Source organism: Pristis pectinata, chromosome 7 (genome assembly GCF_009764475.1).
Source record: "Pristis pectinata isolate sPriPec2 chromosome 7, sPriPec2.1.pri, whole genome shotgun sequence".
Lineage (NCBI taxonomy): Eukaryota > Metazoa > Chordata > Chondrichthyes > Rhinopristiformes > Pristidae > Pristis > Pristis pectinata.
This window is the reverse complement of record NC_067411.1, coordinates 93641536-93658911: the sequence shown is the minus strand read 5'-3', so window position 1 is coordinate 93658911 and position 17376 is coordinate 93641536. Positions and strand designations below refer to the sequence as shown.

At 38.4% G+C, this 17376-nt stretch overlaps 2 protein-coding genes across 3 annotated transcripts in view; one reads left to right on the top strand and one right to left on the bottom strand.

The window, feature by feature from the left end:
* Positions 1-10520, top strand: part of arsk (arylsulfatase family, member K) — a 38004-nt gene extending 27484 nt beyond the window's left edge. For both annotated transcript variants that reach the window (XM_052019425.1, XM_052019426.1), the window contains exon 8: positions 6519-10520. In XM_052019425.1, coding sequence (XP_051875385.1) covers positions 6519-6799 — 281 coding nt within the window. In that variant the 3' untranslated portion in view covers positions 6800-10520. The remainder of the gene's footprint in view (positions 1-6518) is intronic.
* A 1661-nt stretch (positions 10521-12181) lies between these two features.
* Positions 12182-13378, bottom strand: LOC127572933 (probable G-protein coupled receptor 150). The gene has a single exon (XM_052020660.1). It carries the CDS (start codon positions 13376-13378, stop codon positions 12182-12184), a length of 1197 nt encoding a protein of 398 aa, XP_051876620.1.
* Between the last annotated feature and the right edge of the window lie 3998 nt (positions 13379-17376).

The window sequence follows — 17376 nt, the reverse complement described above, 5'->3', positions numbered from 1 at the left end:
ATGAAACAAAGCTGGGTAGCTGTGTGAGCTGTGAGAAACGCACGGAGTGCTTTAATGGGGATACAGACAGGCTAAGTGAATAGCAGATTGGATATAATGTGGAATCTCTACTCCAGTAGAAAAGAGTGAAAAGGCATTTTTAAATGGTGAGAAATTGAAATGTGTTGATAGTCAGAGCGACCTGGATATCCATGTACATAAATCACTGAAAGTTACAAGTAGACTCAGCAAGTAACTAGGAAGGCAAGCAGTTTATTGGCCTCAAATCCCTTGCTCCAATGGTATAGCTCCTGGTAGAACTAAGAGTCATGTTTTATAAATAAGGTGTTGCCAATTTAAGCTAGAGGGGAGAATGATTTTTCTCTCTGCCGTAGAATCGTGGAATCATACAGCATGGAAACAGGCCCTTTGTCCACCGCACCCAAGCCAACCATCAAGCACACATTTACACTATTCCTATAAGCTCATTTTTTTCTCTCGCCTTCCCCTCTGCTCCCTCCTGCTCTTCCTGCCACCAAACTACACTGGGGCTAATTACAGTAGTCAATTAACCCATCAACCATCACATCTTTGCCATGTAGGAGGAAACTGAAGCACCCAGGGAAAACCCACATAGTCACAGGAAGGCATGTAAACCCCTCACAGAGAGCGTCCAACCTCCGTATCAATCTTAGGTGTTCGGAACTGTGATGCAACAGCACTAACCACTGAGCCATCTACTCCTTAAGTCTCTTCCTAAAAGGCCAGTAGAAGCAATGTCTTTGAATATCTTTAATGCAGAGGCAGATTCTTGACATGCAAGAGAGTGAAAGATGACTAGGCTGGTGGGAATTTGTTGACTTCACAGTCTGATCAGCCATGACTTTATTACATGATGAGGCTGAGTGACTTACTACTGCTTCTAATTCATATGTTTGTGGACCAGGCCTATACGCTCAAGTTTAAAAGAATGAGAGGTGATTCTTAATAAGCATGACAGGATAGATGTAGAGTTGAGATTTCTGCAGGCTGAGTGTCTGGAACCAGTGGTCACAATCTTAAAATAAGGGGTTGGCCATTCAAGGCAGAAAAAATATTTTCATCCAAAGAGTGGTGAACGTTACTGTACTTTGAAGTTCACCGAACAAGCCAGTAAAAGGTGCTCTTAAGATTTCAGTACAGGCAATTAGGTAATCTATCATCCCTTTCCCTTTGATCCCCCTTCCCCCCCCCTCCCAAAATGGAAATAATTAGCTTTATTTATCTTTTCCGTTTCTATCTTTTCAGTTTGCTATAAAAATAGTCCTTTAGTGCATTGAGTTTAACCTTTATGACTTTGAGACTTAGTTTAATTTCTCACTTGAGATGTCTTTAATTCTAAACAAATAGAAAATCAAATTATTTAGCTGGGGTTGGGGTAGGTGGGGGAAAAGGTTCTCTTTTGTAAGGGCCACACTTTGTTTCATTGTTTGCAATTAGGCTTGATTTGTATGCAGTCAAGAGGATGGAGAACAATTTGCCACTCTGAACCTGTTCTTTTTATTCTCTGGATGTTTGCATCCAAGCCCTCTCAATTTTTGTGAAGGTGATGATGGGCTGCTATCGTGAACTGCTGCAATCTGTTTGTAGCTACTCCCACAGTGCTGTTAGGCACTATAATCTTGGCCCAGCCATGATGAAAATACTTGAAATGTGTTTAGGTGAGGGTGGCATGTGCCTCGTATTTACAAACACCTGTTACCCTGTCCTTTTAGGTAGCAAAATTTGTGGGTTTGGAAGGTGCTGTCAAAGAAGCCTTGGTGCAGTGTTACTTTTCATATTGTATATGTTACAAGCTGTGGCATTGTGTGTCAACGGTGCAGAGCATGAAAGTTTGTGGAAGGAGTTCTGTTCAAGCAAAGGCTCTGTCTTGGTTGATTTCAACCCTGTCAAGTAAACAGGAGTATTGACTTAAGACTCAGTGGCTTAGAATTTCTATTCAATATTAATCATTAAGAGATACAGCACAGAAACAGGCCACCTATTTAATACTAGTCATGCATTAATGCTATTTTTTATTCTCCCCATATTCTGTAAAATGAGTGCAATATATAATAACTACCTGTCCAGAAATTCTGATATTGCATGCATGATGAAAACCATAATTGATCTCAGTGAATCTAGTTTGCATATGGTGATAATTACTTATATTAAAAATGTTGATTAGCAATCTCCCCACTGGCATCAATTAGTATAAATATATCATGAAGAGCTTAACCTTTTAATGTGATGTGAAACTAGTTATTATAGTAATTATTTTACATTAAATAGTCGAGAAAATATATCCTAGCTAGAAGCAACTAATCTGCAAGATGGTTCAGTTGTGGAGATGTTTTTCATGACTAACTTTTTTTCCTTTGAAAATAATTAAATATCATTAACCTAGCAAGGTCCTTTTTTCTTGCTCTCGCATTCATTCATGGTTCATTAACAGATATGGAGCATCATGTATTTAATTATTAGACGAGATGCAGAATGCTAATTCTTACCGCTAGGCGTTTAGAGGTGCCCTTTACATTATTTTGGGAGACTAGTCTCTAAGGTACTTTAGCAGCGCTTAAATAAAGATTACTTTATTTAGTGCTTTTGGTCTAAGATCTTTAACCTATTCTTCTAACCCATAACCCACAAGGACCGATGAATATATGGTGACCAAAATGCTTAGCATATTGGCAATAAGTGACACCCAAAAACAGTGGTTATAAAGACTCTGTGGTTTATTACCAAATGATATGCCACTCCAAATGGCATGCATCACTCATCCCCCCAATCCTCTACTAAAAGACTTGCGTTAAAGGCAGTTTACAGATAAAATTTGTTGCTGATAACTAATAAGAAATAGTGACTTTTTATATTGTTTGCATTGCAGATTAGGGGACCACACTGCAGAACTCCTCCTTTCTGTCTGCAGATTTAGTCCTGAACTTCTTGGTGCTTGTCCTTTGGTTCTCCATTCAGTTCCAGTTTGATATTTTGTCTTTAACGTTCTATAATAACTGCAGACCTTAACTATACTACTTTCCATTTTTCTTGTACCACACTGGATCTGAAATGACTCAGACCTGGAGCGTCAAAGGAAATGCATCTGATTTATTGAGGCAGTCAACACTCAACTGAACCTGAAGCATTGTGTAGACTATGTTCAAATGGTTCACCACATGGTACAATTTCTTAAGCAACACTTCCATTCAGCTGAATTATACATTCACCACAATAGGCAAGCTTCTACTTTCTCCAGGTTTAAGAATCAGAAATGGTTTGACATGTATTCCAGGGTAAGAGTGTGGAGAGCCAGTCAGTGCTTTGGGATAGGCATTCACTGTTAGAATACCAAAATGACTTTTTTCTCTCTTCAGCTGTTAATTTTTGTAAGGTTATGCTCCTTTCTGCCTCTTTCCTTATCCCCTTATATACTTCTTGTCCCATGATCAATGGCTGACTATGTCATGTTAAAGTAACAAATCTGTCATTTGTTCCATGCCAGTGGGCACTTCCAGTCTGCCGAGTGCATTGTTTGTCTGAGGATGCAGAAATTCAGTCATTATCCCTGGCAAATGGGGAGGAATGGTTATTCTAACATAAGTTCCACCATTTTATTATACTCCTGTTTCCCTACTTTTCTATTTCTGCTGATCTGAGGGGAACAGAACAAAAATTGCGATCAAGATTTCATTAGGATTAAGCCGTGACACTTTTTTTCCCCTTCAATTTCTCATTGCCATAGAGTCATACAATACAGAAGTTGATTTTTTGCCCATCGTGTCCATGCTGCCCATTGCACTTGCCTATACTAATCTCATTTACCCGCACTTCATCTTTAGGCTTCTATGTCTTAGCTTGTCCAGATGTTTCTTAAATGTTGTGAGAGCACCTGCTTCCACCTTCTCCTCAGAGAATGTTCTAGACTCCAACCATTCTCGTGTGGAAAAAATTCCCCCTCAAATCCCCTTTAAACCTCCTACCTCTAATCTTATAGCTATGCCCCCATATGTTAGACTCCCCCACCATGGTAAAAAAGATTCTTCCTCTGTACCCTAGCTATCCCTCTCATAATTTTGTATGCCTTTATCAGATCACCCCACAGCCATCCCTGTTCCAGGGAAAAAAAAACAACCTGTCCAATCTCTCCTTAATTCAAACAAATTTACATATATCCCAAAATTTGCTATAACCCTAGGAATTAGACAACAATTTAGAATGGGAATTTTTTTATTGGCAGTAAAAAAAATCCTTAATATATTTCAAAGTGATGAATTTTATTAATACAACAAAGTTTACCACAAAAAACATTTGTTTTTATCATCTTAAAAATACTTAATCTTTCGTCCAGTGTACTTGTTTCAAAAAATTTCAGTTTTGAAATAAATAATTGAAGATGACTATCAATATAATTCATTTATTTTTGTAATGTCATAATATTTTAGTAACATGAATTGATTTGAGATCATCTAATTAAAAATAGTTAATTGAAGTGATTTTTATTTAAAATTATGGACTTTTCACCATTTTAAGGACTATATAGTTCCGAAGTGTGTAGCCACATTTAATCAGTGTTGATCAATAAATTTAAATTTAAGGGATAGTAACATTGATTGCACTTGCAGCGAGGGTGAAGGGATTTATTTATGTTTTAAATTTTGCCTTTTTCCATTTACCATTCTGCTACAAATAGGTGTAACTTTCAAAAGCAAAGCTAAGTAAAAACTATAGTTCTATTATGCAAGTGATTACGTATTTTCACAGAGTGTTAAGGTATGGCAAAGAGAATCAAGGCCACAGTATTGTGTTAGTCTCAGTCTTGCTGTAGCTGAGGTCTCCTTGTTAAAACTGCTCCCTTATTACCTATTAGTGAATTCATATATACTGGGATTTAAGGATCAATAGATCATAAATTCTTACTGAACAATATTTACATTATTATTGAATGTATCCATTATTAGAGCAAATAATGGGTGAGTGTTTTTATGAGTTTATAATACTGCTCAGAGCTAATACTTTCTTTGTATTAATAGAAGTTCTGATATAGGATAAAATCAATAATTGGCAATGTGGAATATTATTTTGGAGACAGAAGAGAGTGCAAATGCTGCAGTCTAGAGCAAACAACAAACTGCTGGAGGAACGTAGTGGGTTAGGCAGCATCTGTGGGGACAGAGGGATGATCGATGTTTCGGATCGAGACCCTGCATCAGAACTTGGAATATTATTTTGTTTGATTTTCCTCCTGTGCAAATATTAATTGCATGCTTATACCTTGTAGTGTTGCAAAATCTTTTCAAGCCTTTGTTTTCTTGAACTAGAAAACACTGACATAATAACAACAAAAGCTATGCTAATTAGATAAGATAAGATATCTTTATTAGTCACATGTACATCGAAACACACAGTGAAATGGGTCTTTTTGCATTACTGAGAATGTGCTGGGGGCAGCCCGCAAGTGTTGCCACGCTTCCGGCACCAACATAGCATGCCCACAGCTCCTAACCTGCACGTCTTTGGAATGTGGGAGGAAACCAGAGCACCTGGAGGAAATCCACGCAGACACAGGGAGGACGTACAAACTTCTTACACACAGCGGCTGGAATTGAACCCGGGTTGCTGGCGCTGTAAAGCATTACACTAACCGCTACACTACTGTGCCTGGCCCTCAATATCATCCTAGATATCACGGTTTCTCCTTTCAGCATGCTTATTTAACCAAATAGATCCTAGAACTATCTCTTTTGTGTTAGTTCTTATTGAAAACATGAGAGCAATCTCAGCACTTTTTTTATTCAAGACTGGTAAGTGAAACGAATGAGACTTGGCTACCCTCAAAAGGTTATAAAATTGTTTGGGGGAAAAGTAAGTCAAGAACGATTCTTTGTACCAGAGACACAGGACTGGTACAAAGAAAATGCTGGAATCTGGAGCAACACACACAAAAAGTTCCTCCAGCATTTTCTTTGTACCAGTCCTTGTCTTCAATATTATGAAGTATTATATGGTGAAGCCAATAGCTAATTTGTCCAAAGTGCCCATCCAGTGGTAGAGTGCCCAGTAAATCTAGTTTTGGTGATGTCAGTTTGAAGTTGAATGTTGCCATTCAACACTGTGTTTGGGCACCAACTGGTGTAATAAATACTCAATATGGCCCACAAGTTGTGTTTGCATATTTTCCATAAAAGTATCAGGAAAGGACAAAAGCCTTTGGGCCAGTTTGTGCTGAACTAGATTTGTTGACCACAGTCCCTGCCTGCCTGTACTTCTCTGGGCCTGATGTGCAAAGTCAATCTTGCTGACCAAAGATAAACCGAAGGTTGTTTCCTCCCAGAATCTGTTGCTGCATTTAGGAATGGTAACTGTCTTCAAAACCTTTGCAATTAAATCTTTAACATTAACATGCCTCCTGACATGAATGGTGACAGAAATTTCAATACATTTTTGATGTTGTCTCTCCTTTTGCTGTGGTTGATTTTAAAATATTTTATATTGATAATAATTTTATTACCTCCCTACAGATCTGATTGCTGATCCAGATGAATTGATAAATGTTGCTACTAAGTATACAAAAATTACAAGCACGCTTGATAAGAAACTTCGCTCCATATTAAATTACCCAGAAGTGTCCAAGTCTGTTCATCAATATAACAAACTTCAATTCACCAAATGGAAAGAAAGTCTAGGAAAGAATTACACAAATGTTATTGCCAACCTCAGATGGCACCAGAGCTGGCAAAAAGATCCTGTATTTTATCAAAATGCTATCAAAAACTGGTTAAATTCAACTACTGATGGATAATTTTACATGTATTATTACCTACATGTGTAATCCTTTTCCCTATCTGCTTGCTGGCCTTTGGAGATGGTAGATATTATCCACAAATGTGAAGTCAGCTACTATACACTCACCAATGACGTGCAGGTCTACCTATGCATCACCTTTCTCGGCCCTGTACCTCTTAGGTATCTGAGATGCAATCTTGGCTGAGTCTGTTTCCTCCACATAGAACCTTGAAAGGACTACAGCTGTCACGTTATGCTCTTCCCTTCCTCACCACTGGCTTAATTCTCCTCCCTAGCCAGACTGTTTTAAGAATGGATTTTGATTAACACTGAATTAATTTTCCATCTCCTGTATCAATTTTACCACAAGGAGTATGGACTTTCACTTTTCAGCTAAAAGCATCCTCTCTTGTCTTTGATACTCAAATGCAAGTCTCCTATATCATCCATATAGACCAGCTTATTTAAAACTTAGTAGAAATGCAGTTTAAACTAGAGGGTGAAAATGAATTTAACCTTCAGCAATTAAACCATAGGTTTAAAATAAGGGATAGGTGGTTTAGAAGAGATCTGAGGAAGAATATTTTCCACCCAGAGGGTGGCTGATAGCTGGAATGCACTGCCTGAAGGGATGGTTGAGGCAGATTCTCACAACATTTAATAGGTATCTGGACAGCCATTTGAAATGCCAAAGCTTAAAAGGCTGTGGTCAAGTGGAAAATAGAATTAGTGCAAATGGTATTTGATGGACATTGTAGGCTGAAGGATGTGTTTTTGTGCTGTATGATTTATCCTATTATAGAAGATTATGTGTCCCATATTGTCAAGAATATTTGGGACGCAAGTCATTCCATGGGAGTGGTAAGCTTAAAAATTAATTATTCTAGGTTTACATTGTTGATACTAAAAATATTGGACTTGGCGTATGCCACAGACTAAGCTAAACATGGGATGGGCTTGTTTGTTCTTTAACGGGATAGTTAAATTGTGTGAGAATAGGAGGTTGTTTTGAAAGAGGGTATCATTGAAACAAAAGCAAACTGGCACAATCCAAGTGCTATGGTGCCTGCATTAATCAATGTAATGAAAGACTGATTTATAATAAGTCATTAAGGTATCCAGGAGAAACAATATTATTAGCTCCTGTATGTCAGTTTGATGGGACTGAAGATACAGCTGCATTTCTGACAGAATGGCTTATAACTTGATGGAGCCCCCTTGAAGTTGCTGCCCTTGACCATCTAAGTGGGGGGAAATGGTAAACTATGACAATAGGATTTTTGAAGGTTGTAAATTGTCTTTTGCTAAGTGGTGCAAAATTGCCTTAAAGTTGATCAGAGTCACTTTGCAGCCTGTTAAAGTCAAAAGAAAAGAAAATCAGACCGTGAAAAGCAGTAATTTGTGTTCTCTAACTTCATTCCCAGTCTTCTATAAAATACTCAATTTCCAATCTACCCAAAAACCTTCAATATTCAGCAAAATCATCCAGTTCTCTCCATTTTTCTGATGAGATCCTCTTCTCCACTGCCCCTTCTTTAACTTCGGCATTGGAATTGGTTTATTATTGTCACATGTACCAAGGTACAGTGAAGAACTTGCTTTGCATACCATTCATACAGATCAATTCATTACATGGTGCATTGAGGTAGTAAAACAACACAGAATGCAGAGTAAAATGCAGCCTTCAGTAATCTAAGCCTAAACATCGCAAGGTCCTTCCTGAATCTTTTATCTTTGCTTCTTCAAGACATTTATTGAAACCTACTCCTTTGATTATGTTTTTGGTCACATCATCCCATCCATTTCTCCTTCCAAACATTTTATGTCAGTTTTTCTCGCACCTTCTGTGAAATGCCTTAGGATGCCTTTTCTAATTTAAAGAGTTAAATGAGTGCAAGTTATCGTCTTTGTTGTGATTAAAAGATTTGTAGAATGTGGTGTCTATTGTTCATACTAAGCCACAATGAAACCAGAGTATATGAATTGTGGTTGAAAGAATTCATGAAGCAAATATTGGTGGTATATCTACCAACATAGATTTATTGTGATAATAGTTTTTTTGAGAACTACCATATTGTCTTGATATGGCATTCCAGAAACTTGTGGGAGTAATAAACATTGGCTTTGAGAAGAAGAAATAGTGAATTGCTGCTGGGCCAGATTTTAGTGGGGAAATACCATCAGTTCTGTGCAAGTTCCCAGTAAAGTTAAAGTCTGTAAAACCTGCTGACCATTCTTTGCCACTGGTATTTTTTCCCTCTCTGCATTGCAGCATTTTTCTTATCATCGAGTCTAGAGGAAGAGCATATAGTTAGGAAAATGATAGAGACCATAGGCTTTAAGTGGATTACAAACACAAGGTGTGCCCAAAGAGTTCAACTGGAGGATTGTCTGAGGCCTCATTATTACTAATAGGGCATGGTATTGATTAATAAGGTAGTAGAGGAAATGGAGTTTTTTGTCACTGAGATTGAGAGCATCATTCTGTTCTCTTCTGAATGCTTCTGACTTGCTTGCTTATTTAGCAAAGATATTCACTTGCCCAGACCTGATCTCCCAGTTTTTTCTTGTTTATCTTTCATTCTCTGAGTTTATTTTGTGCACTTCTGACTACATTTCTATTGACAACATTTTTGTACGTTTTTTGACTACATTTCTATCGAATTGCTGATCATACAACTTCATTTTCTGGGCTTCACGTTGGTTAATATTAAAATGATTACATCAGTTCAGGTGATGTCCCCCAACCTTTTAAAATCCCTCATCATGTATTTTTCATTATTAAACAGCCTTGTCCCTCTGTCCTTGCATTCTGCTACCTCCTGTCCAAAGATTCAGATCTCCGTCCCTGTCCCCCTTAATTCTTAAGTGCCTTAATTAAAGTCACAAATGGCATTCTCTGATTAACTGTGAGACAACTTGCCCTTCTCAATCCCTGTATCCCTGTCATACAATTGACCACAGTATCCTCAAATGTTTCTCATTTGTAGCTGTGGTTGGATACTCTCATTTAATTCTATTTCTATGTATTCAGCCAAAAGTAGAGTATCACCTGTGATGACCTTGCTTTTCATCCTGCACCATTATGTTTGGAATGCTCCAAGGAACTATCATTGGCTCAGTTCTAATTCTGGTGCACTAAAGCAATATCATTCAAAAACACGTAATGAGGTTTCACATCTGTGCTGATGGTAACCAACTCCACCTCAACCCCCATCCCCGTGCATCTCCCTTACCCTGTTGTTTGTGTTTTTTCTGAAGTCCTGCCATAGAATACCCCCAACTTGCTCCAGTTAAGTATTGAAATACCCAAAGCCATATGTTTCATTATTCTTTCAGTTTAGTGCTGCAATGATTGGTGCTTCTATTTGTGATGTATTTTATTTATTTTATCAACATTCCAATTGGCTTCTCAGTTTATTGTATTTTTGTTTTTAATTACTGTATTATAGTATTAATTTCTGCTCATTATTTTAAAGAATGCTGTTATATTCTTTGGGAACATTTATAAAGTAAGTATCTGTACAGAAGTCCATAAGAGATGACGATGTAACCTCTATATCACTCTATTTTAAAAGAGAAATTGAAGATACGCATGGTATTTCACATTTAAGTCTCTTTATCCATTAATGATTCACCAGCTCAAGATTACATGTATTTCTCCATATTACAACTCAGAACTGCTTTTTGGATTAATCAAATTTGTAAGTACATTATTCTTTAAAGATTTTGAATAAAACAACTGCACGATAAGTTATCCCTCATGTCTTGGCCACATTTATTCCTCAATCAACATCACTAAAATGATATCTGGTCTTCGTGGGTTTGCTGCTGTGGTAACTTGTGTGCACATTAGTTGTGTTTCCTACATCACAATTGTATTACCACAGTGACTGCTCTTCAAAAAGTATTTACTTAGCTTTTGGACATTTTGAGAATGTGCAGGTGCAATGTAAATGAAAGTCATTTTTTTAAATTTAAATTTCATGTAATCCTCTTACTTTCAATACATATTGTCTAACTTTGGTGTCAACATGGATTAGTGGTTGCAGGCTTGCCTCTGATTCAGAGGTTGAGGGCTAATTTGCCTTTCCAGAGACATGAGCATGTATTAAAAGCTGATACCTCCTGAGACAACACTGCTGAGCCAGTGGTTCCATCCTTCAACTGAGATAGTAAACCAAAACTTTTTTTCAGCTGGCTGCAAAAGGTTCCATGGCTTTATATAAAAGCAATATTGAATTAGCCCTGGTGTTTTGGTCATTATCAGTCTTTCAATTAACATCACAATAAACTTACATTAACTGGTTATTGTCACATTTCTGTTTTGTGGGATCAGGCTGTATGCAAATTCATGACTGATTTTCCTGCAATAGGACATTATGTTTCAGAATTGCGTATTTGAAATCATGATTGGTCCTAATGTACATACATTTTAATTTTCACAGAAAGAGGATTTCTGTATTGAATTATAAGCCAGGAAAAATGGTGAAACAGAAACACAAACTGAATGTTGTCTTTAAGTAACGGTGAACTGTGACGTGAATGGTAGAAAGTGTGCCATTTTCATTTCACCAAGTAAAGTGAGGATGCAGTTTGGCATAAGAAAGAACATTATAATATCCATATTGGCTAGCCAGTGTTTCCTGACTTATGCGTTTTACTTGACGTAAAAGGATACAGTTGTCCAAAACTGCTTGCAACAACTGAAAAATAACATTCACTGTCTGTTCGGTGTGTCCACAACAATTTAGTCCCCATGCCATTTTGCGTGACAAGTTATTCAAGGTACCGGAAGAAAATAGCACGGTGGACAGTTGTAAATTACATGAACAGCACTTCCTTTTGTGAATCTTCTTGCCTAAACAGAGTGAGGAATTGTGAACTGGGATTGTGAATTCTGTCTTAGCCATAGGACTTGAAATAAATGAGCTTCCGACTTTGAGCTTTTCACTGACAATGTATCCTTGACAAAAAGGCGTAAAACAATTAAGTGTTTACTTTCGAGCATCAAGATAAAGTTATTGATATGTTTTGTACTTGAGATTTTCGGTGTTGACTCCGAATTGTGACTACATTCGGTGGACCAGGGATTCGTAGACTAGGAAACGTGTCCCATTGTTAGGACAATCGCATGATCAAAATGTCCGTGGGAGTTCTCGACGGAGTGGACTCCCAGGCTCCGTAAAGTAGAAAACGAGCAGCAGGTCACTAAGAAACAATTTATGTCGATCAGTACTGTATCGCTGATAGAATGGAATATGTCGAATAGTTCAAGGGCGAACAACAATTTAATACAAGGAAAATAATGGAATGCTTAGTTATTTCACATTTCCCTTATAAGGATGCAATCTCCACTAGCAATGAAAACAGCAGTGTCAGTTTAACCAGACACTCTTCACAGAGAAGTGTGACAGGAGGCGGGCCCACAGCTGGGAGACGAGGGGTTGACAACAGAAGTTAAATGATGGACGGTGTCATCCTCGGAGACGGCAATGCTGGTGTGCCCCACCCGTTTCCCAATGGCGCATAATTCCCTCTGGAATGTGTTCTCTCTGCAGCCTTTCAGGCACGAGAAACACACTCTCTTTTCCAGTCGCCTCAAGTGGACGTTGTTGGTCTTGAAGAACAGATAGACATATGGGTTGATGGCACTGTTAGAAACCACCAAGATTCCCAGGACTGCGATCATCTCGGTGTCTGCCTCTGATATGGTCCCAAAGGCAACTTTCATCTCAAAAATAAAATAAGGTAACCCACAAACTATAAAGAATATAATAATGACTAGGGTCATCTTCAGCGTCTTTATCTTGGCTCTTCGAATAGAACTACTAGGAGCGATGGTTCGAATGGATGGATCGTGCTGCTTTCGGTCTTCGTTTCTACTTGGTTCGATGACTGATGCTCTCCACCAAACGGTCCAGAGGATTCTTGTGAACGCCACGCACAAAGCGCAAAAGGGAGCAAAAAAGACGGCAATAGCTCCAAATGTGATATACATCTGGAAGTGCCATTTGGGCATCTGGCCAAAGGTATTCAGGCATTTCCCGCTTTCTCCCTGTATTGTCAGTTTGAAGGCGAAAGCCTGGGGAGCGGCGAGCAGCAGAGCACAGATCCAAGATACAGTCGTTAAGATCTCGGTGGGGAAAGGAGACTGCTTTGGATTGACTATGACATGGAACCTTTCCGACGCGATAATCGCTATAATGTTGGAAGAAGCAATCAGTCCAAAGGCCTGGAAAACTTTGAAAAATCTGCAGGCAAGATCACCAGCCAGCCACTCATCTTCCAATATCTCCCAAATGATCTGAGGGAGTAAAGTCATGATGGAGACACAGAGGTCCGCAGCCGCCAGGTTAGTGACGAGGAAATCAATTTTCCGCCTCTTGCTTTTGCTGCAATAGATTTTATGCAGTACTGCTACGTTCCCTATGAAAGCCAGGGTGAAAATGACAGTCATGGAAATGATCCTGGTCTGTCTGTTGTAAAACGGTACTTCAAATACTTCGCTTATATTACCTAATACATCCATGGTCCACATCAGCGGAGAGAAGTTGGCTTGAACCGCATTATCCAAAGTTATCGCCGTCTCCATTTACACTTACTCGGGTTACAAATGTATCTTGGTTCGGTGTGAAGTAACTTTCACGGGTAGGGCTTTGAAGATTTAGATCTGCGTGTTGTACCTGCGATCGCTGACGGCGCAAAGGGTTTCAGAAAACCCAAATCGTTCACATCGGCGGCAGAGCATCTGTGACGACTTTGCTGTGAGATACGTCGGCTCTCTTTGCTTGTCATTTCACTTCAGAATTAATGCACGTTCTTATCACAGACCCCAGGGAAAACAACGGTCTTGTCGCCTCAAGTGGCGCTACTGTGGCATAATGTTTAAGACCTTTAATACAAATGGATCGATTACACGCGCGGGTGCAGTCTCTGAATTAAAGGTTAGACGTCTCTTGGTGCCTACCTTATATGAAGTTTCAAGTATGTAGAAGAGGTCATTGCTCCAGAAAGGCTCAGCATTCTAATTTATATTAAAGCAATTACCTTTTTTTGAAAAGGCCATTGTTTGAACCAACATTGTTTGAATCAGCAATGTTAAATCGTGATTAAATTTCAGAAAGTAACAAATGAAAACTGCATCTTCAAAGAAAATGTTTATTTATGGTGATTCTGGAGTCAAAACAAATAGAGTTGCGTTTTTTACTGGTGACATCGAATAAATTCAAATTACAGTTAGGGTCATTCCCATAGATTCTGCATGCTGTGTCAGATTCAATCAGAGCAGCTTGTACATTCAATTCCACCGCAGGCAATGCTCAGGTCAATTTTAAAGTTTCCTCCATGGATTTGGTAAATGCCAAAATACGCTGTTGCAGGGTTAAAATGTCACTTGATTTTGAACGATGTGACCGTGATACGAACGAGGAGTTTACGTGGAGAAAGCAGTTATCTTTGGCAGGAATTAGTTAACATGATAGTTCATAGTTCACGATTTGCCATCTGTGCGTACTTAAATTTAAACATGAAAGTCTTCAGCAGTATTTCTAACTTGGAATGCGACCTAATGGCAAATCTTTCAAAACTCATTATTTTGTCTAGGTAAATCATCCACAAAAAAACTGAACCGACTAGTTTCTCCCCTGTCAGTCATGACCCAATCATCAGCAAAGGAAGGAGAAATTATTATTATTTTTAATAATATTGATTATTATTTCCTGCAGGTGACATCAACTCACTAATAATCTAATGAAAATAATATTTTAAATATTCTTCTTAGCTGATAACTTGGGATCAAGGATGACTGGTTTCGCTCCGGTTCTGAGATAGTCTGTGAGACCAAAGTGAGAACAATAGACTCTATCGACCTTGAGAAAAACGTGACCGCGGCAGATGAGCAAAGTAAACGATTATTCTCAATGATTTATCGAGGACTTCTGGGAATTCCTGTCCTATAACCACTCAAGGTGGAGAGGAACGTTTGAGATGGCATTGAGCTTTGAGTTCATACATTAGGAGCACAAAGAAACCCAGTGTAAATGGTGAAAGAAGCACAGGACCTCCCAGGCTACCCATGTACCTGACCCATGCAATACCTTCTGCCTCACTGCTGGCAGAGTCTGTGGGTCACACACTGGCCTCATCGGCCATCTCAGAACCAGAGGGGAAGCAAGTCATCTTTGAACCCAAGTTATCAGCTAAGAAGAAGAACACTTAAAATAGTTTTATCATTAGATTACTTACTGTTTTATTTACCCTGAATGAGCTTTCTAAATTCCCGGACTCTATGATTAAACCAAATGCATGTTTAAACTCACCTATACTCCATTTTTAGCTCTCCTTTTAAATTCATTGGGCCTTGATTTTTAAACCTTGAATTTACAAATTACATCCAAGCTATACAAGTGTTTATATAGATTGGAACATGCATGTTATTAAATAATGATTGCTAGAATACTGCCCAATTGTGTGTTGATTGGTGAGAGCAATACATTTCATAAGATGGAAACACTGAGCCTGTGTAAATAATCTACCTGTGAATATCATTTATTGTGGTTGTCAGAGAGCATACACTAATGAGTAGAATGCTTGTTGTTACTTTTCCTCTGATGAATAATACATGTTCTGGAAGTTTGAAGAAAATTAAAATGAAGGATAAGAGCTAATTAAAACAGCATTTGATCTCTGTGAGTGAAGCAAAAGCAGCACGAAATTTGAGCTCCTGCTGTGATCTGTTTCTCTTGTCAATATCCAAGGCCAGATATTAATTTTCTCATCTGCACCATTAGTGCAAAGTGTTCATCTTAATGATTATTTTAAAATAACCCTCCATAGGAGGGGTAGATTGATGTCTTTGAAAAAAAACTTGAGCTTGTTATTGCAAAGAACGAGAAGAAAGATTCACTGATCTAATTCAGAAGCACAATTCCAAGAATGATATTAGTTTCTTGTCTAATAATGGACACCAAGTGCAATGGCAAACCATCATCTCTGTTAGATACTGGGAATGCTGGTCTGATCACTGGTAAGTCAGACTTTCACTGGACACACAATCAGTTCCTTTATTATGGTCACATTACTTTGTCTTTCGTTTGGTTTCTTTCATTTTCTTTGTATTATTCTCTTTGTCATATTTGCTTTTGTTATTTCTCCTGTTATGAACCAGCAACAAAAGAAACACACCGAGTCATGTATAAATGTTAAAAACTACTTTATTAATAACTACTTATGATAATAAGAAAAATAAAAGTAAAAATGTTAGAATGTTGGAAGTAAAAACGTTAAATCTTAAACATTAACCCCAAAAACTAAACTGGAAGTGTGTGTTTGGCACATTCCCAAACTCCAAGTCCAGGAATAATTCTCAAAGTTCACCGTTGACTGAAGACAAAACGTAGAGAGAAAATAGAGAGTAATTACGAAATCCAAATGTTCCACGATGGAACCCATATGACACCTCAGTGTCTACTCAGCAGTGACTACTCCACCGCATCTGCCACCCTGAAAGGCACTCGAATCGTAGCCGTCCACACAAATACCTGTTTCCTTCTACAGGTCAATGACAACGTGAACTCCACTGCTTTGTTCTGAAGTATCTGCCAACCCAAAAGGCATCCGAGACGTGGCCATCCACACAAATACCTGTTTCCCTCTACAGGTTAACGACAAAGTGGACTCCACTGGATTACTCCAAAAATCCATACATGGATTGTAGTGACAGACACAATTACTGTTTTTCATCCATCAATAGAGACTAGCAGGCTGCTCGCTCTCTCTCTCTCTCTCTCTCTCTCTCTCTCTCTCTCTCTCTCTCTCTCCTCCGACTGATTCCGACTGACTGCTTCAAAGACGTCATTACGTCCTTTATCTTCTGTTGTAACCACACCACACACACACACACACACACACACACACACACACACACACACACACACACACACACACACACACACACACACACACACATCACTATGCTCTATCTTAAAGGGACATTCACCTTGTCCATAACACTCCTTAGCCCCACATTACTAAATATTAGACCATAAAATTTAGGAGCAGAATTAGGCCATTCGGCCCATCAAGTCTGCTCCGCCATTCAATCATTGCTATTGCAAGAAATATTTGCTAAGTTATTTTTCATTAGTACAGAGGAATATCAAAATACAAGGCCTGCTAATAGTGCAAGACTATTTTTAACTCTGCAATTCCCTGAAGTCCAGTGAGCAAAGTGTATTCCTATTGTGGCCCACTGCCTGTACCTATAGTGCACAATATTCTTTGGACTATTGTTGTCCAACTGTATTTGTCCTTGCCAGTGTTTCAGAAACATAAGGATTTATTGTTCACTCTTTTTGTAGGTCTCCGTCATTTGCTTCTTTCTCTCTATTTTAGTACATACAACTTTTCAACTGATTTTTATTAGTACTAGTTCAAAAATGGTCCTTCTCTTTAAAATTAATTGAATTATAACTTGCTGTTAAAATGATGATGGAAATAATGTTACTTACCTGCAAATAGTCTAGCAACTTCAGATGGAGAGAAAATGCAAGATTGAACAGGTTGCTGTACAAGATGCACTGCTCTGCCACT